We start from the raw sequence: 24,640 nt of genomic DNA, 5'->3' as shown, positions 1-24,640 counted from the left end.
TGACTGGCCAGCTTCGTCAGCTTTCGAATGGTACCTTGGTTTTTTTGTAGCATTAAAAATCATGAGTAAATAGGAGTCTCCGTCGAAGACGAAACCTTGTATTTTGGCTACTCTTTTTTGTGGGGAGGCATCTCTTAATTTTTCCCTCGTCATTTTTGGGGGGATTTTGGTCACTCTGAACATTACCTGAGAGTCCTATGGCCCATTAGACACATTATGAATCACGCCTGACTCAGTGAAAATGCATGGTTGTCAAATTTGGTCATTTATCATAGCTTTTCCAAATTACCTAATGTATAATTATCGTGTTTTTGGCTACAAAAATGGGTCATAATCGGTGCGAGGTCATTCGAATATAGAAAGCTCAAGTCGTTAAGAACATGTGAAAAGGCTGCTCATCGAGTTCATATTTTATTATAATATTTACTATTAATTATTTAATATTTGTGTTATAATTAATTAATTTTTTTTGTATTTATTGTTTGATACTTTATCTTATTGTACTTGATTAACTGAGACTGATTTTTTTGTACGTTGTTCATTCTATTGTGCTATGTTTTGCGACATTTCCTTTGTTTTAGGCAATGAAGTAAACTTAATTTGTGTTTAACAATAGGTTTGCTGTGTTCAAATTAGCTGAATCGTCATCTTATTTACATTTTTTCTTGCATAAAGTATTGAAAGTGCCCCCCCTCCCCCCCCCCCCAAAAAAAAAAATCGATGAACATCCTTTTCACATGTTCTTAACGACTTGAGCTTTCTATATTCGAATGACCTCGCACCGATTATGACCCATTTTTGTAGCCAAAAACACTATAATTATACATTAGGTAATTTGGAAAAGCTATGATAAATGACCAAATTTGACAACCATGCATTTTCACTGCGTCAGGTGTGATTCATAATGTGTCTAATGGGACATAGGACTCTCAGGTAATGTTCAGAGTGACCAAAATCCCCCCAAAAATGACGAGGGAAAAATTAAGAGATGCCTCCCCACAAAAAAGAGTAGCCAAAATACAAGGTTTCGTCTTCGACGGAGATTCCTATTTTTACTCATGATTTTTAACGCTACAAAAAAAAACCAAGGTACCATTCGAAAGCTGACGATTTCAGCTTTCCAACGATATGTTGGTTTTTTATTTTGGTGCATATGGGCGGCGAGAAATTGACTTTGACTGGAGCCACCCGTTTTTCCTCGTTTTTTGACATGGTTTCGAAAAATTCCTATGTGCCGGCGTTGAGTTGCTCAAAATTCCAAAATTGTTATACCAATAGAAAGCTGAGAATGTGGCCTTTCTACGGCATATGTGTTTTATTTCTTAACTTGAAAAATAACAGAGATAAATTCAAGGAATCCGGCCGTCCGAGTTGGTAGAAAATTCCTTGATATGATTGCAGTAAAATTCAGTTTATAGGCGGCCAGTTGCTCTAAATTACAAAAACTATAGACCGTTAGAGAGCTAAAAGCAAGAGCTTTTTGACGGCATAATTGAAATTTAGTTTGCGAGAAGATTTTTCTCTGAAAAAAATGGATATCTCTTCGATTTCATGATTTTTTTTGGAAAAAAAACCTAAAAATCAATTTATTTTTCGAGGAGCTCGAACAACATATTTCGATTTTTGGCTAAAAACATAGTATTCACACCCTACTTGAAGAGATCGGAGACGGCCAGTCACTTTATAACTTCCCTTCAACGGAACCGTGTTATCTTTTCACGTTTGGGCCGCTTTAAAAAAAAAGCCATTTTTTTTATTTTGATGAAAAACTGATATGTTGTTCCTGACTCTCTGTAGCCCCTCTAGCTCTTTACCGCATGCTGGGGAAAATTTTTTGGTCGCGAGCTATACGAGCGGAATGGAGCGAAGGTCGGGGAAATAGGCTATTTTAAACTGCGCGCGCGGCGTTGATCGGAAGGAAAACGTTCCCTCCCACTCTGATCGGCGAATCACACTCCTTTGCCGACCTCGCATTGATGCCACATGTCTCCTGATCCGTCGCGGCGCGCAGTTTTAAACAGCCGATTTTCCCGACCTTCGCTCCTTTCCGCTCTTATAGCTCGCGACCAAACAACAATTTCCCAAAACATTTCCCCAGGATGCGGTAAAGTAATAGAGGGGCTACAGAGAGTCAGGAACAACATATCAGTTTTTCATCAAAATAAAAAAATGGCTTTTTTTTAAAGCGGCCCAAACGTGAAAAAATAAAGGGTCTTTTTTGAGCGTTTCGGCGCTTCAGAGGCGATAACTCGAGCTGAATTTGACAAAACCCTATGATGTTACACATTTTCTGAAAGCTCTCGTAACGCTAAATACGCTCGTTTAAACCGCGTTTTCCAAAACTTCTTGGTTTCCAAGTAGTAAATTCGCGAAAATTTTGCTGATTTTTAACTTTGACCCCCCGCCGCATCTTCCCAAAATTTTTGCGGGGCTTGAAACTTTGGGAAAAGATGGGGCATTGTTAGGTGAATGAATAGGGCAAGTCTCAAATGTATCCGCCCCTAGCCCCAAATAGCCCGTTTTGCACCTAGTCCTTTTCTTATCACCCGCGCCGCATCACATTCGTGCCTCGAAATGTTGCCCTCATATCTGTCATTTTGAGGTTTGAAACGGAAAACAAAGTAAGAGCTATTCCTTTTGTAATTTTCGAGAGAATACTATTTTTTCCCCCTCTTCTTTTCTAAAATTTTTTTAGATATATACCCACTGATTTTGTGACGAGATCTCATGGGCTTGACGGAATTCTTATCCTTTTTCATACTCTGTTTGCCATTGAAGGAGGAAGATCCCTAGAATATCCCTCTGCTGCAATTGCCCACTGGGCAGTTGGATTATTATTGACACTATTAAGCTGATCTCTACCTGGCGCCGGTTTTTCCTCAGGCAAATCTCGAACTCTCGATTCTGCAATTGTAATGCATGCTGGGAACGCTGGGAAGTACCGGTTGTATCATGTGACTTGTTTGGATTAGTACTTGAAATCTTTTCCGCCGACAGTATGTCTTAGGTGTAATTTGCTATGGCGTGGATGCGGACATGCAGGATGCAGTATTCACCAAAAAAATATGCTTTATGTGAGGTGAAACATATTATTGAATCAAATGAACTATCGATTAAATGACTTTATTCATAACAAAATAGAGCTATCACTAGATATTAGCGAGATAGTAAAAATTTATAATGATTAAATCAAAGATGAATCAAGGTATTGTAATTAAAATTTTGAAACTTAATTATGATGTTACGTAAACTTTATTGCTTCTTAGGCCTGATAGCCTTATGCAGACTGTAACTTTTCTCAACAGCACTCAAAAAAGGATTTGTTTGTTGTTCGACTGCATCGGTTCAATGTTACTTGTTGATTTTCCTATAAATATGTGTTTCCTTTGGTGGCTCGGTAGATGACCACCAAGCCGGAAAGCTTCAGGCTACGATGAAGTTTTAAGTACCATGTGATGGTTCATCTTAAATTCAATCGTAAATGATGTGGTCGTTTCATCTCAATTCTCCAAAAATTTACAAATTTCAAATTCGGAAAAATTGATACAATGCGTGCTTAAATTGAGGAGACATCATAAATAAAAGCACATCTTGAAAAGAATGTCCAAACTGTGACTTCATAGCTTAACTTTTCTGCCAGCTATGGAATTTTTAAGTTCCCAATTTTGTGATCGCTACACGCATAGGGAGAATTTTCCTTGCCTTCACCATCTCCAGAAAAACAAGTGTTGTATGCAAAAAGATAACATATCAAAATCCGGACACGATCGAAGGAGTGAGGGGAATTGGCATCTTTGAGTAAACCTCTTTCATGATGTTCCGTCTAAAAATGTAGTCATATTGACACCGCCAAAGTCTAATACTGTATTCGTTTCCCACCATATTCGAAAGGACATACACTTCTTGAGTGCAGACTATTCCCTCTTTTATAATCACCTGTTTTGAATTGAAGAACAGCTTATGCAGGCAAAAGATCAATGTTATGGATACTCAAAATGCAAATCCTTATAAGTCCATTGATTCAAGTAAATTGACAACTAGAAACCAGAGTCTCAAAATCTGAAAGCACAATAAACGTACATTTTCATTAGTCCAATCATTATATCACCTTGTGTCTGTACTAGCAGGTTTTCCCAGAAAGCTTGTTTTTCAGTTGATAATGTAGTGGGGCCAGTGGCGTGCGGTCCGGATAAGCAGGGCAAGCACTGCTTGCCCAAAGATTTCAAAAGAAAGAAGAAAATTACACCTATTACATGTTTTACATTTTAGCAAATATAATTTATAAAAGGTGTTCAGTAAGTAAATTGCATTAAAAACAGAAAGTGAGAGAAACAGACATACGTATAGAGCCACTAAAGTAGGAAAGCGGCAGAGCGGATGGAGGTGGCGCAGCGCGCTGCCCGGCCTGAACACGGGCCAACCCATGCGCTGGAAAATCGCTTGCGATCAGCTGAGCGGAGAGCCGCTGCTCGGCGGCGGAATCAAGGCAGGCGAGGAGAGCGGTACGTTCTGAGTCCGAGCCCTTCGCTGCGCGATCGGAGCTCGCTTCTCTTGGCCCGTCACCGCAGCGCGCTGCTTCTGCCTCCGATGCGCTATCTTGTTCCCTCTTTCTGTCGCGGTTGTAATTGCTCCTCCGGAGCAAATGCCCTTAAATTCCATAAAATGTCGCTCACTTAGATCTAATCGGTGATGAATTAGACAATTCTCATCATGTTTTAAATGCAGTGAGCTGTTTTTTTGGGGAAATTTAAGTAACTCAAAAAATTCTAAATGCTGTAGAATAAAGACTATAATATCTCAAATAAGTGGCAAAATTAGAAATTAAGAGCATGGAGCCGTCCTCCAGTGCTCAATAACATTCGAAACAAGTTAAATAAACGAAATCATAAGTAAGAGAGAAAGAAATGAAACCACAGTTTTTCAATACGTTCCATCAGATTTCATCCGAAAAATACAGCAAATAGAGTAAAATTTTAAGAATTTTCCAGGAAGGCTAGGGGGAGGAGGAGGGGAAAGAGGCTACGTTAACACCCCCCTACGCTAGAGCTTGCCCTGTTATAGTCGCGATAGTATAGCGATTTTTACGATTTTTGGGTCGATTGAAAGCTTCTAGCTTCTAGATGCTCGCAAATTTACGAGAATTTCCAATTTTTTAGCCACATCTTTGTGAACCCCTGAGAGATGCAAATAGACCCCTCTCCATATTAATACTACGTACACAGCCTTCACCCAACGCCCAAGGTCAAACTCGGACTCTGCCTCAGCACTGCTCTGTCTGAGTAAAGGGAAGCCGCCGCAGCTAAGTGGTTCCATAAAACTGTCGAAGCGGCGCGATGACATGGGTTTTCCCGTCCTTTTGTCTTACAACCCTCGAGACCGAAACTGCCCGCTACGGGATCGCAGCCCTATTGTCTCATATGCCAAACAAAATCTGACCCTCAAAATTTAAAGACAGTAAAAATGCAATCTTTTCTATCATTCGGAAATTGTTTTTACAGTATACACTTTTCGATTCGCGGTGAAATTTTACGCAGAATGGTGGTCAAACTAATGAAAATACATGATTCTACGGTACACTAAGATCAATACCACAACTGCTGCATTTACAACTTGCTGAACGCTACTTCCGTTACTTATCAACATATCACGACGAAATTTAGTTCATTGTAATATACTTTTTTAGCAGAATGTAAATTTACTGAGAAAGTTGAAATCGAACGTGAACTGAAAAATTGAATCGATTTTTTTGGAGCTCCAGTTGGCCGAGCAGGAAGAGAGAGAAGGGTGACGAATTGAAAATGAGATCTTTTGGGACCGCCTGGTCTCCAAGCCCAGTTGTACGGCCCATGATGGCTTATTTTAACCGTCAAAGACCTCACTTATGCCGCACTATGGAAAAACGCCGTTTGAGCCTACAGGCGTTGCCATATTTTCTTTAATAACCAACGAATTAACGGGGAACTTCTGAATATTTTTATTCCAATTTTTCAGTTAATTTTGTCCCCAATTTAGTCTAAAATATCGGAAAATTTTGAGGAAAAATACGCAAAATATTCTTCAAAAATACATATTTTATTCTGGGAAATTCGACAACTTTCGAATGTTCATACGGCGTTTTTCCTTAGCACCGCAGACTTGAAGGCAGTGTTTTGAAATTCACTGGAGGAGGCATCCAAGCGGCCCCCATTGTTACTGCGTGAGTTCAGTCAAAATAGCTCGCAAAAAGCCAAAAAAGTAGTGTGTTAGGAGGCTATCATCTCAAAGAGCCGTATGCAAAAACGACATTTTTCGCCCCCCCACTAAAACTTATTCAAACTTCGTCTATCAGTTACTAATACTGGAGCGCTTCTTTCCCCAAATTTTCAGACCCCCAAAAAATTTTTGGGGGGGGGGGCGCTAGGGGGGGGGTGGAAGTCAAAACCTGGGACCCTCGATATCTTTCGAACGAAACAAGATATTGAGGCCCGGTTTGGACGAAAAATCGTCGAAAATTGCATACTTTAAGATTCTAAAGGTCAAAATCCCAAAATTAAATTTTTAACTTAACTTGTGTGCTTTTTTTCAGTTTTTGAGGAAAAACAATTTCTTTTAAACAGATTAAATTGAAATTTCACATTTTTTGATTTGAACCAAAACCAGTTTTTTAAATTGTTCGTCTTTTTCCGCATCCAACGAGTGGTCGTATAAGCTGGGGAACCGAACGGTTCCGGAGTTATGATCGATTGAAGTTTCCGCTCAACGCGCGCCGACCAATTTTCGCGCGCAAAAAAGTCGGATTTGACTGTTATTAAATCAGATTTAATGTTCAAACTGAGCAAAATGCATTATTAGGGACTCTTGAGGGTCGCTAAGTCCAGAAATTACAGATACTTCCAAAAAATTCACGTTTTTAAAATTACAGCTCCGTAGCGCTATTTTAGAGGCCCACTGAGCGCCAACCGGCCGCTCAGTGGTCCTGTACGGAGCTGTAATTTTAAAAACGTGAATTTTTTGGAAGTATCTGTAATTTCTGGACTCAGCAACCCTCAAGAGTCCCTAATAATGCATTTTGCTCAGTTTGAACATTAAATCTGATTTAATAACAGTCAAATCCGACTTTTTTGCGCGCGAAAATCGGTCGGCGCGCGTTGAGCGGAAACTTCAATCGATCATAACTCCGGAACCGTTCGGTTCCCCAGCTTATACGACCATTCGTTGGATGCGGAAAAAGACGAACAATTTAAAAAACTGGTTTTGGTTCAAATCAAAAAATGTGAAATTTCAATTTAATCTGTTTAAAAGAAATTGTTTTTCCTCAAAAACTGAAAAAAAGCACACAAGTTAAGTTAAAAATTTAATTTTGGGATTTTGACCTTTAGAATCTTAAAGTATGCAATTTTCGACGATTTTTCGTCCAAACCGGGCCTCAATATCTTGTTTCGTTCGAAAGATATCGAGGGTCCCAGGTTTTGACTTCCACCCCCCCCCCCCCTAGCGCCCCCCCCCAAAAATTTTTTGGGGGTCTGAAAATTTGGGGAAAGAAGCGCTCCAGTATTAGTAACTGATAGACGAAGTTTGAATAAGTTTTAGTGGGGGGGCGAAAAATGTCGTTTTTGCATACGGCTCTTTTCGGGGCTCTAGCGTGACTGCTTAGTCCCTAAAAAAATCATCAAATCGTCAAAAATCTCAATTATCGCGAGATCGCAAATTTTACAAATGTGCGAAGCGGCAGCACTGAAACATTTTACGATTCACATATTTCTGGCAACATTGCTATGGTCATAAATGAACTTGGCGTACCTATCGAAACCATGCGGATAAGTCAGTTGCAAGACGTAAAGTTCAAAACAAACGGCGCTAGCCCGTTTTTTAGGTGAAAAAACGTGATTGTTTCGTAAAACTTGAAGCATTAGTGCCACCGGAAGGAGCTAGAATTTCGGAAAAAGAAAAAACACGGGTCCCTTTGTATTGCGAGCGGCAACTTTTCTAATACAGCGGTCAAGCGATTTCGAAAAAAAGTGTTTTTCGCTCCACCCTATTACCCCTACAACTGTCACTTCTTCCAAAGGGCAAAGGTAACCCTTGGAAAAAGACAGGAATTTCTTTGACGGTCACGTTAGTTGATCGATGGATACTTAAGGTACGGCAATTAAGACGCGGAATGCCGCCGCGGAATCGTACGCGGCGGACGCAAGGGAAATCTGTTACACGCGTTTCAATGGGAGCGGCAACTAAGGAGCGGAGCGACGCCGCAGAGTCCGCGGCGTCACGGCGCTCCGATCTGTCGAGAACAGATCGGAGCGGAATCCCTCGGAGATTCCGCCTCGTCCGCCGAGGTTTTCGATGATTTTTCATGTCTGTGTGCCGAAACGTGGATCGCGGTGGAGAAACCAATGGAAAATTGCGGGCCATCGTGACTTATTGGATTCATGAAAGATAATTTTTTTTAGCACGATATCAACGCATGGCAATCCTACCTCGTGCCAGGTGCAAATAATACCACACAAATAGGTAAAAGAAACATGACACCTTTTTTCCAGGAAATGAATCTATAAAAACAAAACGGAATAACTATTTTATGGCTTTTTGGCATCTGAACAATTCATTCATACGTTGCTATATATCTAAAGAGAAACCTGATCGACCAATCTTTTTTTGAAAATCATGGCTGAAAGTAAAAAAATGGGTGTCTTTGCTTGCAATGTTGCAACTCTCTGCGCAAGCTTTATTCGTTAATTTGAAACTATTGATAGGGAGCTTATCTTGAACTTTTTTTTAAAAATTTTATTGCTGTATGTTGGAGTTTTTTGCCAACGTGCGTTAAAAATTGTTTTGCTCATTCAAAAATACTTGTAGAAATTTTACAAAGGGATATTTTGACTGGTATTCTCGTAAAAAATATTGGAGCTTTTGAAACGTGGTGAATGTTCATTGTAGCAAGGCACAAACACCTACACTCGTGAGTTATCATTGGATACTGATGACGAGACTGCCGACGGACGCGGCGGAATTTTGGAGGCGATTCCGCTGCTTAGTTGCCGGGCACGGCGGAGCGGAAACAAACTCGACGCCTCGCTCGCTCGGGTCGTCCGCCGCGTCAGATTCCGCGGCGGCATTCCGCGCCTTAATTGCCGTACCTTTAGCAACATCCTCTCAATTCTCCCCATCCTTTTTACGGAACATTTGCGATTTTTAAGTGTCCGACCAATTCAGACTTAGCATTTCCTGATCATTGGTTTGAGGTTATATGGTCGCAACTGCGGAGAACACACGGGATCGTAAATGGAGGACTTAAAAAAGTTGATTTTCTTTCCGGGCGTGGAATTTTCAGTTGAATATTTTAGCAAGTTTTATCGAAAAAAATTTGTTCGGCATAATCACATCTTAAATGAAGGAAAAAATTATGAAATGTATGTCAATATATGGAATAACGGTAGGTCAGGATGAAAATGGATGCCACCCGCCAAACGTACACGGAGAAAAAAACTTCGTGCATTGGACCCAAAGTTGAGGTCAAATGGAATTCTGAAGTTTTCTGATCATGCATCCAAAAACTTAAGGTCGAGCTGCCGAAGTTCGGGTCAGACATCGAGGCACTCGGTACGTACCGGAGTACTTCAGATTAGGGCAGTTCTGTCGATAAGCTACCGAAACAGTTCCGTTAAGAAAAAGTTACGATAAGAGCGCTCTTGCCTACAGCGATCAGAGTTTTCGGAGCTGACGAAAATAAGCTGTTGCCATTTGTACACCTATTTCACGCGCCGCCGCGCCAGGCAATCTGATAAACCGACGCACGGGGCAACAATGCATTGAGTGCGAGCTCTCAAAAATCCAATAAGGCTGTTAACGATATCATCGCCACTGGCGGTACTGCCGCCAGTTTCAACAATGAGAGACGATATCGATAGTGCTTGAATTCGTTTGAACACCCCTACTTCAGATGTGCGACCCGAGTCCTTCGGTATGTCACTCTCGAAGCGAGTGACATGGCGAGCCACAGCGGCTAGTGTAAAATATGATAAAAGCTGGTGTTAACGTTATCAGTAGGTTTCTCTGGACTATATACTAAAAATAATAGGAGGAGAGGTAATATGCTGTGATGCTGATGCATAATTTGTAAATTTATTACTCCCGTAGTGGGTTACAGATACATTTGCAGATCATTAAACTCGGTTGCCTGGTCGGTGACCGAACTCGGGACCTCTTGATCACTGGGCCAGCATTACAACCATCTCACGACAGGAAGCTGCATTAGTTGATGCGTATATGTATAGGCTCAAGAGTGAGAAAGTGAATGTGATTTAAAAAAAGTAATGATGCAATGTTACCTTCCAGAGAATGCTACTTCATAGCTATCGACAGTTCTCTCTTAAGATCCACGGGTTTTGTGAAAATTTGCTACCAGCCTCAGAGTTTCTTCTTGTGATTTCTGAAGTCGCTTTTGCTGAAAAGTTTTCCGAACACTCTTAATTTTTCCAGGAAAAGCTTTCGCAATTCCAGCATTTATTGCTGGAATAATGGAAATCTGTAAAAAGAGAAAAACACAAGTTGGTAAGACATAATTCTTCAAGAATTTAATGGGATAATTCCATGAAATTTTTTGAGTTCACTTATTGAAACTTGGAAGTCTAATGAGCATCGAGGTATTTTTTAAGACATATCCCAGAACTTTGAGAAAAACTTCCCAAAGTCAAAATTTATTGAAAACGGGTCCTTTATCGCGCCTCGGAACCACGAGATACCATGACGTGACGAAGTGAAAACGCAGGTTCGTCCTGTGTTGAATATGTGTAGGTGGGGGCTTCTAGAAGCTCGCGAAAAATCTAATTTTTCACTTGAGTACTTGGCCTCGATGAAGATTTGAAGATGTCAATAATAATTTTAAACCAGTTTCGAAGGCTATCCATAAAGATTTCTTGGTATACACAGAACTTTTGGCGTATTTTCTGCCACCACAGGCACCCCGTAAAAAGCAATAGCATTGCAATATACTGGAGCGCCGAGAGGTAAGTTTCTCCACGCAGGGGGCGCCACCGCTATGTTTTGATTCTCAGGGACACGTTGTTATTAGAGTTTGTACGCCTTGACGTGAGTCCTTAACCTTGTATGAAAATTAAAGGAATTCCTGTTAAAATCGATGAATCATTAACTCTAGCTATGACATTCTCTTTCCTTTTCGCACTGAAAAATGCTACGAAAAGTAATTTCTGGAAGTCTCTAATTTGATCCCAGACAAAAATAGGGTTAGGCAAAATGACCGTAATGCGACCAATCATGTGTAATCTCTCTGGACAGTTGCATACAGGGTTATTCAAAAGTTACGCACCATTGGCCATAACTTTAGTTCTAATTATGATATCGATTTGCGGTTTGTGGCGTCCTTCCTCATATCGAGGGGGAAACTTTTTGAGGTACTTTTCAGTTTTCGGGGGGGGGCAACTCAAAAATTTCAAATGGCAACCCCCATCATGTGATACATCGTTAGAAAGAGCATGAAAAAAGAAAATTTTTGGCGCAAACCGGAAGTCGATCTGACCCCCCTGTCAAAAGTTAGGGGGGTCCAAAGGTTATTTAGGGGGTCCGTACCTTCATTTTTTAGAGTAGCTTCGGCGGCTCTTGGACATACCGTTTCTCTTTTCAAAGAGTCCTCGAATACTCCAAGTCTGATACCGAAGTCTTCATATTCGCCCCGGGCCACCACAGCCCCCCCCCCCCCGTAGGGGGGGATGGGCCTGTTACAATGAAACATTGCATTAAAATGCGAAAAATCACAGAAGAGCTTCAAACTTAGCATCAAATCCGAGTGGAACTCTTGCCAATGTAACGCAAACGCAGCCTGCGACTTTAAAGTGAGTTTTCAAAACTCTTAGCCCCCTGCCCCCCCCCCCTCATTTTTGGTTGCAGAGCGGGCAAAAACCGGGAAATTCACTACAAATAATGCCCGAAACTAATGTCCAACTTGAGGAGGACCCTTGAAACGTTGCGATCAGTCGGAGCATTGAAATACAAGGACTGCCACCCCCTTAAAGTACGGAAACATCCAAAACACCCCCGCTGCCCCCCTCATTTTTCGTTGCGGAGCGGGTAAAAACCGGGAAAATTGCCAGAAATGATGCCCGAAACCACTGTAGAACTCGACAAGAACCCTTGAAACGTTGCGCTCAGTCGGAGAACTGCAACACAGGAACTGCCGCCCACTTTAAGGACGGAAACATCCATAAAACCCCCGCTGCCCCCCTCCTTTTTTCGTTGCAGAGCTGGTAAGAACCGGGGCATCATTTCTGGCGAATTTCCCGGTTCTTACCAGCTCTGCAACGAAAAAAGAGGGGGGCAGCGGGGGTTTTATGGATGTTTCCGTCCTTAAAGTGGGCGGCAGTTCCTGTGTTGCAGTTCTCCGACTGAGCGCAACGTTTCAAGGGTTCTTGTCAAGTTCTACAGTGGTTTCGGGCATCATTTCTGGCGATTTTCCCGGTTTTTACCCGCTCCGCAACGAAAAATGAGGGGGGCAGCGGGGGTGTTTTGGATGTTTCCGTACTTTAAGGGGGTGGCAGTCCTTGTATTTCAATGCTCCGACTGATCGCAACGTTTCAAGGGTCCTCCTCAAGTTGGACATTAGTTTCGGGCATTATTTGTAGTGAATTTCCCGGTTTTTGCCCGCTCTGCAACCAAAAATGAGGGGGGGGGGGCAGGGGGCTAAGAGTTTTGAAAACTCACTTTAAAGTCGCAGGCTGCGTTTGCGTTAACATTGGCAAGAAGTTACACTCGGATTTGATGCTAAGTTTGAAGCTCTTCTGTGATTTTTCGCATTTTAATGCAATGTTTCATTGTAACAGGCCCATCCCCCCCTACGGGGGGGGGGGGGCTGTGGTGGCCCGGGGCGAATATGAAAACTTCGGTATCAGACTTGGAGTATTCGAGGACTCTTTGAAAAGAGAAACGGTATGTCCAAGAGCCGCCGAAGCTACTCTAAAAAATGAAGGTACGGACCCCCTAAATAACCTTTGGACCCCCCTAACTTTTGACAGGGGGGTCAGATCGACTTCCGGTTTGCGCCAAAAATTTTCTTTTTTCATGCTCTTTCTAACGATGTATCACATGATGGGGGTTGCCATTTGAAATTTTTGAGTTGCCCCCCGAAAACTGAAAAGTACCTCAAAAAGTTTCCCCCTCGATATGAGGAAGGACGCCACAAACCGCAAATCGATATCATAATTAGAACTAAAGTTATGGCCAGTGGTGCGTAACTTTTGAATAACCCTGTATATCTCTGTCTCACCGTGAACTGTATTTCTCGCAAGTAGAGGCATCCCATGAAAGATCTGCGAGAAAGTTTTAGCTTTTATTATTAAACTTTCAAAGCTCGCGTTAATTTTTAAACATTCCAGACAAATGCTGCTATAACTTATGAGTCCCAGAATTTGATAAATCCGTTGTAATAATTAAATAATCACGGATGTCGGAGCCAGATTTAAGCAACGCGACGTGGTGAATTTTTCCGGAATTACAGCTGACGATTAACTTCAAAGCACTTTATGAGGCTATTGTGTTCCGTGCTCCTGAGACTAGTGTGCAGCGACTATTGGTGCCGTTGGCGCGAGGTCCCAACTCCGGGCTTCGCCAGAAAAATATAGGTTTAAAATTCACTAGCCTTTCCGGGCTCAAGAAGCGCGGCTCTGCGGCAAGCCAGAGGGCTTATCCCCCAGGTCCTCCAGTGACAGTGGCTCCTGTTAGTGCCTGTATGTATATTCCTGTTAGTGCCACTTTGATTACATTCGAGAAAGTTCCAGAAACATATGCCACACGTCGCCTTGCAAAACTCTTCTAAAAGTTTAAGAACATTCTAGAAAGCTCCCAAAAGGACATGGCGAGGCGAGGGCATCAATTTAATTGCGCATCACATGGAGAAAATTTGAGAGTTTGAAAAAATTCGAGAAAAGCTATTGTCAGTTAAGTATGACACCATACGAAAGTCCGAGAAAATTCTATAAAGTTCTGGGAGAGATTAATGAGGGTCATCGTTTTACTAACGGTCGCCTGAATGATGAAGGAGAGAGTTCTAGGAAGTTTCAGAGACAGTTAATACTCTTTGCCATGTGACAATGTGACATCCTCCTTGTGTCTAGGTGAATTCTAGACAGTTTCGGACTGACAAAAGGGAAGCCTCCCCGGCACTGGCTGCAGGGCCTGCAGAGGTTGAAGAGAGGGATGGAAAGAAACCTCTGGCCACGGTTGCGCAGTGTTCTGAAAGCCGATGAGCAAGGCGCGATATGGGGTGCGGGTGGAAGGGCGGAGACTCTGCCTTGCAGCCGGCGGTGGACGGGCGGGCGGGCGCGGCGCCGGGAGGGGGAGGGACGCTACCGCTGTGGTGAGCGGTTGGTGGGCCTTCGTGGCGCGTCACGCGAGGGGAGAAATTCCAGGCACAAATTTTGCGCGCGCTAAGAGCTGTAATATAATGATTTCATATAAACCGGGAGTTTCCTGCATTTTAGAAGGTTGTATGACTCGGGTCAATATGATTTGCCTAAATTCGCGAAAATAATAATCGATTAAAATTAATAAATCTCAATAACCGTTCGCGGCCCGCGATTCTTTCGCGCTGTATTGTTAAATATGCCGGATGGTTCAAACTTCCAGGCGAACAAGAGGCTAGAAATGCATCGTTCTAAGATTGCCTTCATCTGCGCTCCGGTATACTGCGACTCTGTTGTCCTTTTTGAGATAATCGTGCAGTGCGTGGAATTCGGCTGCGCTCCGACTGGTCCGGCAGCACTCGTTCGTCGTAACCAATCAGAACTCAAGTAGGGTTCACTCGGCGCTGCGCGCCGTACAGTGGGCAAAGCCCCCGATCTAGCGTCGGAAAAGTATTGACGCTTGTATTTGATGTATAATGCTTGAAACTACGTGGAGATGTAGTCTCCTTCAATTTAAACATGAAAAGCCAATCTAAACTACGCATTCCCTGTCAAATGAGTTAAAATATTGCGGCCCCCAGGGGCCCAGGCGGCATAATCAAGGCGGGCGGGGTGATCAGCGGTACGTTCCGAGTTCGAGCTTCGAGCCCTTCGCTGCGCGATCGCAACTCGCTTCTCTTGGCCCCCTTACCGCAGCGCGCTGCTTTTGCCTCCGATACGCTATCTTGTTCCCTCTTTCCGTCGCGGTTGCGATTGATCCCTCTGGAGCAAGTGTCCTCCATTTCTATAATATGTCGCTCACTTGGATCTATTTGGTGATGATGAATAAGACAATTCGCAGTCATGTTTTAAACGCAGAAAGATGTTTTTTGCGACACTTAAAAAACTCAAAATATTCTGAACGCTGTAGAATAAAGACTAGAAATACCTCAAATATGTGGCAAAATCGGTAGTTGGGAGCATGGAGCCGTCCTCCAATTCTCAAAAATATTCGAAACAAGTTGAGTAAACGAAATCATAAGTAAATAAGAGAACACACAAAACCACCGTTTTTCAAGACGTTCCATCAGAAAAATAGAGTGAATAGAGGGTTGCGAGGATCTGAATTTTCAACAATTTTGTAGGGGGGCTTCGTGAGGAGGGAAAGGGGGCTACGTAAAAACACCCCCCTCCCCCCAGTGGCGAACGTTAGAGGTTGCCCTGTAACTAAACCCCATCGCACGCCACTGAAATCTCACAACAGGGGTCTAGTGGCAGGAATAAAAAGCCAAAGGGGTCGGCAAGAGCATACCGAATTGCAACGTGGTTGCAACAGTTTGTTCATACGCAGCTTAAAGGCCCTCTCAAAGTTGTGGGATAAGGATTGGGTAGTATTGAACCTGAGGGTGGAATAAATAATGCTCATTTTCTTTCTTTGAGTAGTGTCAAGACAAACCAAAAGAAGGAAAAAGAAAGAAATAAATCAATTGGAACAGAACGAGTATAGTAAGAGAGAAAAAAAAACCAAGTATGAGGACATTTACTTAAACCACAGAAATTGGAAATCACTAATTCTCTTCCCTCCTTTCACCTTCCACCTGCAGAGAATTTTTGGACTAATGATAGAGAATTAAGATGATTATTCATTTGATGTAGTAACAAAGCAATAAGCAAAACAAACCTCTCTCGGTAGGTGAACGTGACGGATATTCTTTGCTTGAACAAAAAACTTATCAAAATTGAAACATTTTCCAGAAGGATCAGAAAAGAGCACATTAGACATTGATAAATTCATCATCCTGGAAAAAGGTAAAGCAGAAATTCAATTTAAGAAAACTTAAAAATATGGTTTCAAGGGAGGCTGTCATACTTAGGGAAGAGCATTAAAAAATGTGGTCAACAACAATACGTAAGTTGAATCATTTTTCTTTAGTGTGCTATTTGAACTAATTGTAAGCTTACTGTTTTGCCTGTAACAAGGCAGATGTCCCCCTCCTTTACTGAGAGCAGGTCCAGGTCTTCTAAGGCACTTTAAACGTCCTCAGGAAAGAGACCTGCCAATGTCAGTTCAGGTGCCGGATGAACTCGTTGTGATCTTGGATTCGGGCGTCATTTAATAGATTTAAACAAGAAAGAAAAGAATGCCTCAAGGCTTGTCTCAATTTACCAGTTTCTGGTTTTTTTACAAAATCAGATTTTACTTTACGAAACACAAATGAAATGTCAGTTGCTAAACTAAACTGAGCAAGCTAAACTTGCAAGAATCCACCTCTCACTCTTTTGGTTGCACATTTATTCAACAATTAATTAATTCAATTTGAAATTTGGACCAAGGCTGAAATGCGACTCAAAGCGTGCACTTCCAGACCTTTCAGAAATAAGATACAGACAAAAGTAAAATTCTGAAATATGAACCGAAATGCTACTCATAGCAGGCACTTCTAAGCCTCATAGCAATGTAGGAACAGGAGACAAGGAGAAGTAGTGGAGCTGGGCAGAATGAAACTCAACACAAGCACTTCAAGCTCCAGAGGAAGAAAATAGCTAAAATGAGTGTACTGGAATCTGAGCGAAATGCTACTCATAGCGTGCACTTCAAGTCCAAAAGAATGCGAGATAGAGGAGATAGTTGACCTCCCAGTAAGGAGAGGATGATGAACATTGTTTGGCTTAGAGGGCCATCAGATTGATTCAAAGCTATTGGAGGAAGATATTAGCATACATGACAAAATTCTGGTACAGAAAAAATTAATTTAAATATAAAGTTTAGAGAAATGAACAGAGAAAAAATTCCTACAGACGTGGAGGGTGGTTTGAAATGTTTACTATTATTCTTTCGGGGTAAAAATTACAAAAATGCACCATTTTACAGTACAAAAAGGGTAATATGTGTGCATAAGAGAAGAGAAAAATTGTTTGATTTATTTTTTCCTTATTCAATATCAGCTGACAAGCTCAGACAGATAAACTGTAACTGTAACCACCATTGAGTGAACCAAACAATCTAACAGTGGATCAAGATGTTGTCACCGACTGAATAAAAAGAGCTTTGCATTGAGACAGATAATTAAAAACAACTTGACTGCCAGTCCTCCTAAGTCTGAAGTGAATTGATCAATTTCTGGTTGTACAGCAAGTTTTTTAAGTTAGTTTTATGACAGATGACACATATAGGTAGATGGTAATTTTTATTCCAAGTCAAAGTTAATATTTTGCAGCAAAATTTTGTTTTCATTGAGTCTGAAAGGGCTTAATGCCTCTACAATTATGCAGATGTGTTTTCAATCTTACACAAGACGGTTCAAATAATGATTTCAATCTTCGCCTCAAATTACTGTTAAATTAACCTGCACTTCCGACTTAGTGCGATGAAAATTATCATTCTTGTGAGTAAAAACAATTTTTTTCATAAAAAGTGCCCAAGAAAACATGGACCAAGTTCTCAAGAGGTCTACTTTTGGGCCTTAAGTAGAGAGAGGCCTTAGAGGAAAGAATTACCACAACATGATAATTTCTGTTTATTTGATGATTTATTTCTTTAGATAACATTCTATGCCATCAGGCTACAATTGAGTGCTGTCTTACCCATCAACTTCCTGAATTTTACCGCAAACGTATGCCTCATTCCGGAGATCTACAGTGGTGTACTTGCTCTCAACAGCTTTTAACAAGCACGCAAGATTGTTGTACAATATGAATTTCTCTTTTTTGCTTGCCCAAAGAGTCATTCGACTGGTTTTGAACAACAATGCACTACGTACAGGATACAGGAGACGGTGGAAGATAGGTAGGGAATTAAGGACATAGAATAGAATATTAGAATTACAAATCTAGAATCTAGCTACGCGCAACCAAATGTTTTCGTTCTGTTTTTGTTCTTTTCACTTTTCACCTTGGGACCCTGGACTCCCGTAAGAGTCAACGTAAAAATTCGTGAGCAGGTACTAGTGCTGCTATCTCGCGTAGGACCCTCGCAACTCACTGCTGTTATCAGTTGTTGGAGAATCCGTAGGATTCGTAGGATCACGTAGAAAGGGACTCTAGGATCACGTATCACGGAAAAAATCGAATTTTTCGTCCACCATATTCTTGTGATGAGAACGTATCCGTCAAAAGGGGTCGAAAAACGCCAAAAATATACTTATTTTACAAGAATTCAGCCGCCTTATGTGTTACTGTTATTATTCAATCTTCGGCTTAACCTCACTTTTTAATCAACATTTTATGACTACAAGTATAGCTTGTGAAAATGGCGCCAACGCATGAAATTCAAGTTCAATCGAAAATATGCGCATAAACAGCGCCAGAATCGGAAAGTTTGATTTCCCGCGAAAGTCGGGTTACAGCGCCCGCATAAACCCGACGGCGAAAACTTGCATTCCAAACTCGGGTTTCGTGAAACCTCGGTTTCGAGCCTCGCATAAACGTAGCTAGTACTGTAGGTGGGGTGGGAAAGCTAGAGTACCTATATTAAGAGAGTATGGCCACTGGGTCCCATGGAGAGGCTTAGGACCCAAAAATGGCGGTGCTTTGTTTTGGTTTTTGAGGATAGGAGGGGGGTCATTGCCAACTTTTGACGGTTATCACCAACCGCACTTGCTGCCAACCTTACTACATCCAAGATCATTTTTCTCAAAAATTGCACACGATTAGCCTTAAAAATATGTAAAAAAAGTCGCAATAGTGCATTTGGGTAAAGTTCTAGTTACGATAAGCAAAGACAACTACATTTTCAATCATTCTGCATTACATTAACTTTATGGCGTCCGCCATTTTTGGGTCCTAAGGGCTCCATTCAGCCTAAGATGGCTGAGCCAATCAGAGGTGGTAACTCCAGTGGCCATACTCTCTCAATATAGGTACTCTAGGGAAAGCTGGCGGCACCGATAAGCATTTTCCAGGTTCCGAATTTCGGGACTCCTGTGTGACGCGACGCGAATCCACGCGATACATGCGCGATACTCTGGCAATGCGATATTTTGTTGATTACTCCATTGTTCATGTTTGTTTAATTAAAATGATGTGTCTAATAATTGTCAATTGAGTGCAATTATTATTTTAATCCCGGTTAAATATTCGACTTTAACTAAGTTATCTTCCCGCGCTAACTAGTCGCAGGACCGTATTAGAGTCCCTTTATACCCAGAGTTACGACAACTCACTTTTGGTTGGGCCAGGATTGGGCTGAAAGTGGCCTAAAAAAAAATCCAATTCTGATTGGTTCTCGCTCATGGAGGCCGAAACTAGTGCACCAAGATGGCGGTACCTCGAATGTGAACAAGAATAATGAAAATATTACCTAATTGTGGTTTATCAAGAGTAAATTGTTATTTCCATCGGTCTAAAATGAAAATAGATTAAGAAATTATTCACAAACCAATCTAATTTTCGTTTTAATTGATCAATTTGTTGATGTTGTTGTTTTTGTGTGACAGACATCGCAGGATTCCTGATGGCGTTTGAGTTTAGCAGAGATTCACTCTTGGCCCGGAAGTAGAGATGGAAAGTGAAATTTCACGTTTTGAAATTTCATGAAATTTCACGTGAAATTTCATGAAATTTCACAAGGCCCGAATAAATTTCAAAAAAATTGAAATTTGTTGATTTTTCAAAGAAATATTGTTACTAATGCTCGGAAACGGTTCAGATGATCCTCCTGCTGATGCAGCAGAATATGGCCCACTAATGAGATGCTACACCCAAAGGAGGGGGCACAAGGGGGGTTTTAGAGAAAGTTAGCCCTAACCTAACCTCCAAACCAAATGTAAACAGACATGTACCCAGCAAATCGCGTGGCCGTGGACAAGATTATAAGAACATCACACCCTTTTAGAAACGTTTTACTTTAGTACTTATCCATTTTTGAAACTGAGATTTCCGACTCTAAAATATATATGTTGGCAGTTTGGCACTGCTGGATTAATCTTTATAGTATAATTGTTAAATATGTAGGACATTAAGTTGGTTCAGAAATATACCACTAAAAGTGCCGTTTTTTAGCATTACAATTTTTAGCATCAATTTCTCCAACGTTTCTCAAATAAAAGTCCCCCCCCCCCCCTCATAAAAAAACTAGTATTTTCATGCCGATGCGTGGAGGAAATTGTTCTTGTGGTGGAGCGGAGGCACTCAAGTGTCAATGATGCATTACTTACGAAAATTAAGGACCCATGACTTACATAAGTGACATCTGACATGACACCGAAATCTTCGTGATAAAAAACTGAGCTGCTGGAAGAGTGGGTGGTGAGGTTAGGTTAGGTCAGGGGGGGCTGAAAAATCTCAATATCGAGAATCACCGTTTCTAGGCGTTTCTTGGCCTCTTGAATGTATCCTCAAAAGTTTCAATAAATTTCATGAAATTTCGTGAAATTTCATGAAATTTCACGCGTGAAATTTCACTCGAATAAATTTCATGAAATTTTCCATCTCTGCCCGGAAGGCTAGACTTACAGAAAATCCTGCCGCAGATCATCAGTAAGCGGGAGCGTGACACCGATGCGTGTATGCTCTCAGCTCTGTTGGAGAAAGAGAGAACTTCAATTGCACTTATGTATTAGCAATTATGTCGCGATTTCTTTTCTGTCGCTGTAGACCTGTGGCAAAGCGCTCGCCTCCGGGGTGGGAGATCCGCGGTTCGCGCCCCTGATTGGTAATATTTTGACGTCATTATATTACACATTATGTCATAAATGCCGCGAGTGGCCGTAAAGAAATACTTTTTTTCCATAAAATAAGAGTGAGGCGTGCATTTTTGCGCACGTAATTGAAAAGGGCTCCTCTTGCAGAGAAACCTCTGGACGTAGGGTGTAGGGCCCTAATCTTACGTAGACCGTCCAATAATTTTTTTAGAGGAAAAAGCAGACTCCGAAGACAGAAATAAATGTAACATTAGTGGGCAGTAAGTATAAACAAATAAATGTAAGTATGCCTTTACAAAGGGGCCGTCCGCAAATTACGTACCTAATGCACTTACAGGGAGCCGGGAGGAGGTCCAGAGGTGCCTTACCTATGCCTATACGTAAGCCAAACGCAAAAATTTTGTTTCTTCCAAATTCCGTTAATTTAAAGACTTACTAGTCCAAATTTCGTTTTTTAGACGTTTAATGTTTTTTGGTTAAAATGTAATTTTTCTGAACTTTTTGAATTTAAAAACTGTTATTTTTTCAATAAGTACAACTGTTATTTTTCATGATCTCCTACCAGCGATTAGTAATGTTTAAAATCGAGTACCTGTATAGCGAGAGTATGGACAGATGTGAAACTCCGAAAATCCATCAGGCCTTCACCGATGCTTCTGCGAATAAAGTTAGGGCCCAGAAATGCAGCCAACCTATGAATTTCAATTATCCAGAAAGATTTACTAATACTATTGTTACGAACCGTCGTTTATTAAGCACGTGTTTGACTCCGTTTTTGCATAAATTTACTCAATTTTCCGGAAGAACGCTCATTTATGTACATTCTTCGGCATCTTGGTTAGAATTGGAACCTGCAGACTGGCAGTGAAATTTTGTGCGTTGGAAGTTGGTTAGAAGGGTGGCTGCACTTTTGGGCCCTAAGCCCTCCATGAAGCGATCTGTCCATACTCTCGCTATACAGGTACTCTAGTTTAAAACAATACCGATTTGTTTCAACACCATTTTTTTATTAAATTATGCATTTAAACGATAGAAGAGGGGGGGGGGGGTCATAAAAATCGGAAAAATTGCCTTTCGTAATTTATGGACGGCCCCAAAGAGTAATTTGTAAATTTCCTATTAGTATTTTTTGTATTCCTTACGCCTACGGTCGTTTTACTTCGAATTCCGTACCCTATAAATAAAAGAAGAGCAATTGTGCAGATTTTTCTTTTACATAAAGGGACGTTTCACTTTAAAAGATTTCGTCTTGGTCCGCAGGAGTTTTTGTCAGCCCTTCCTTCAGAGCTCAGGGGCTGAATCTCTGCCTGAGGCGAGGACTGACAGAAAATCCTTTTCCGGGTGCGGAGTGCCTAGAGTCTGCAGAAAGGGAACATCGATGCTCCCGACTGCGCACCAGACAGTTTGCGATGGAAATTCGGCAGGATTTTCTGCCTCTGCCTTCGGAATTCAGGAGTGAATCTCTGCTGAACACTCGACTCATTCCTGATCCTTATCCCTCAATATCGTTCGTTTGAGTGCACTAGTTTCGGCCTCCATGGCCAGCCAAGGTCGGCTGCCAGTCAGCTGATAATCGAGTTGTCGTTACTCTGGGTATAAAGGGACTCGACCGTATGAGCCTTGTCCCGCGGAGACGGTAACTAGAGTACCTGTATAGGGAGAGTAGCGACAGATCGGTTCATGGAGGGCTTAGGGCCCAAAAGTGCAGCCACCCTTCTGAGCAACTTCTAACACACAAAATTTCACTGCCAGCCTACAGATTTCAATTCTAACCAAGATGGCTAAGAATGTACATAAATGAGCGTTCTTTCGCAAAAATAAGTAAATTTATGCAAAAAGTAAACCAAATACATGCTTTCTAAACGACGGTTCGTAACAATTGTATTTGTAAATCGCTCTGGACATTCGAAATTCATAGGTTGGCTGCCCTATTGGGCCCTAACTTTATTCGCGGAGGCATCGGTGAAGGCCTGATGGACTTTCGGAGTTTCAGATCTGTCGCTACTCTCCCTATACAGGTACTCTAACGGTAACTGGGAAAAATCCCAGAAGTTTCATTCCTGCGATTCGAACTTGGGAAAAATCCCATGAAAACGCCCCGTGGAGACAAGGCCCAATTAGAGTACCTGTATAGCGAGAGTATGGACAGATGTGAAACTCCGAAAATCCATCAGGCCTTCACCGATGCTTCTGCGAATAAAGTTAGGGCCCAGAAATGCAGCCAACCTATGAATTTCAATTATCCAGAACGATTTACTAATACTATTGTTACGAACCGTCGTTTATTAAGCACGTGTTTAACTCAGTTTTTGCATAAATTTACCCAATTTCGCGGAAGAACGCTCATTTCTGTACATTCTTTGCCATCATGGTTAGAATTGGAATCTGCAGACTGGCAGTGAAATTTTGTGCGTTAGAAGTTGGTTAGAAGGGTGGCTGCACTTTTGGGCCCTAAGCCCTCCATGAAGCGATCTGTCCATACTCTCGCTATACAGGTACTCTAGGCCCAATGTGAATACATTTCTGATAGTATCGAATGATAGCTCGACGCACACCGGGCATGGACCAATAGAATAAATAAGGACTCCCAACTCCCTATGCTACCCTGTGTTAAAAACCGTTAACGCGCGCTCGCAGCGAACCTGGCAGAGGGTGCGGTGAACTAACGCCGCAGCGGTCCACGATCGTACCTCTATAGTATGTTATTCCATGCAATGTTCTTTGTTTATCTATGATTTATTTATTTGTGTAGATACTTTAATACATTTTACTTTCGCAAACTAATGAAATTGTATAGATACATACCTTCGGCAGAGGTCAATGCGAAAGACTTTGATTTGAAGTATCTTATCAAAACACGAGCAAAGATGATTCAGTCAACTTCTGACGCAGAATCAAAGAGACTTGCTAATAATCAAATTAAAGGTAATGCTTGAAGTCAAGTATCTTTGATTTTGTGACACTCAGTTGATTTTTATCAGTACAACACTATTTCTCACTAAAAAGATTTCACTTAACAGAGAGGCGCCTTCGGCTAAAAGTACAATCATGATTCCTGCTAGAGTCCCTTTATAACCCAGAGTTAAGACAACTCGATTATCAGCTGACTGGCAGCCGGCCTTGGCTGGCCATGGAGGCCGAAACGAGTGCACTCAAACGAACGATATTGAGGGATAAGGATAAGGAATCCTCCGATGTCTGTCATCCAAAAACAACAACATCAACAAAAACTGATCAAAACCTTAAAATTAGATTGATTAGTGGATAATTTCTTAATATATTTTCATTTTGGTGCGATTAAAATAACAATTCACTCTTGATAGGTAAACCACAATTTAGTTATATTTTCATTACTTTTGTTCACATTCGAGGTACCGCCATCTTGGTGCACTCGTTTCGGCCTCCATGAGCGAGAACCAATCAGAATTGGATTTTTTTTTAGGCCACTTTCAGCCTAACCAAAAGTGAGTTGTCTTAACTCTGGGTTATAAAGGGACTCTAATTCCTGCTGCACACTACATACACACTTCCTTTGGCTTTCTCAACAGCAGTTGCTGCTGAGTAAAACGGTTAGAAATAACACTTCACATTAATACCAGTTTATGTACACGAAGACTGACGAAGATTGAA

At 41.5% G+C, this 24,640-nt stretch overlaps 1 protein-coding gene across 1 annotated transcript; it reads right to left on the bottom strand.

Moving 5' to 3' along the window:
- Positions 1 to 3,107: 3,107 nt before the first annotated feature.
- Positions 3,108 to 18,260, bottom strand: LOC109036002 (U7 small nuclear RNA associated Lsm10). The gene is made up of 4 exons (XM_072296509.1): positions 17,955 to 18,260; positions 16,051 to 16,168; positions 10,308 to 10,504; positions 3,108 to 4,059 (listed from the first exon to the last, which is right to left on the bottom strand). The coding sequence occupies exons 1-3, from the start codon at positions 18,095 to 18,097 to the stop codon at positions 10,349 to 10,351; spliced, it is 417 nt and encodes a 138-aa protein (XP_072152610.1). The 5' UTR covers positions 18,098 to 18,260; the 3' UTR covers positions 3,108 to 4,059; positions 10,308 to 10,348.
- Positions 18,261 to 24,640: the final 6,380 nt, after the last annotated feature.

Source organism: Bemisia tabaci, chromosome 2, assembly GCF_918797505.1.
Source record: "Bemisia tabaci chromosome 2, PGI_BMITA_v3".
Classification (NCBI taxonomy): Eukaryota; Metazoa; Arthropoda; class Insecta; order Hemiptera; family Aleyrodidae; genus Bemisia; species Bemisia tabaci.
Note: the sequence above shows the minus strand (reverse complement) of the source record. Positions and strands in the feature narration are given on the sequence as shown.

Bases quoted from the DNA above. Each gene is read 5' to 3' on its own strand.
- LOC109036002 (XM_072296509.1), bottom strand. From the start codon at position 18,097: ATGACTCTTTGGGCAAGCAAAAAAGAGAAATTCATATTGTACAACAAT. The intron at 16,169-17,954 runs GTAAGACAGCAC...ACCTTTTTCCAG, and splicing joins AAAATTCAGGAAGTTGATGG to GATGATGAATTTATCAATGT. The intron at 10,505-16,050 runs GTTTGTTTTGCT...CTCTTTTTACAG, and splicing joins ACGTTCACCTACCGAGAGAG to ATTTCCATTATTCCAGCAAT.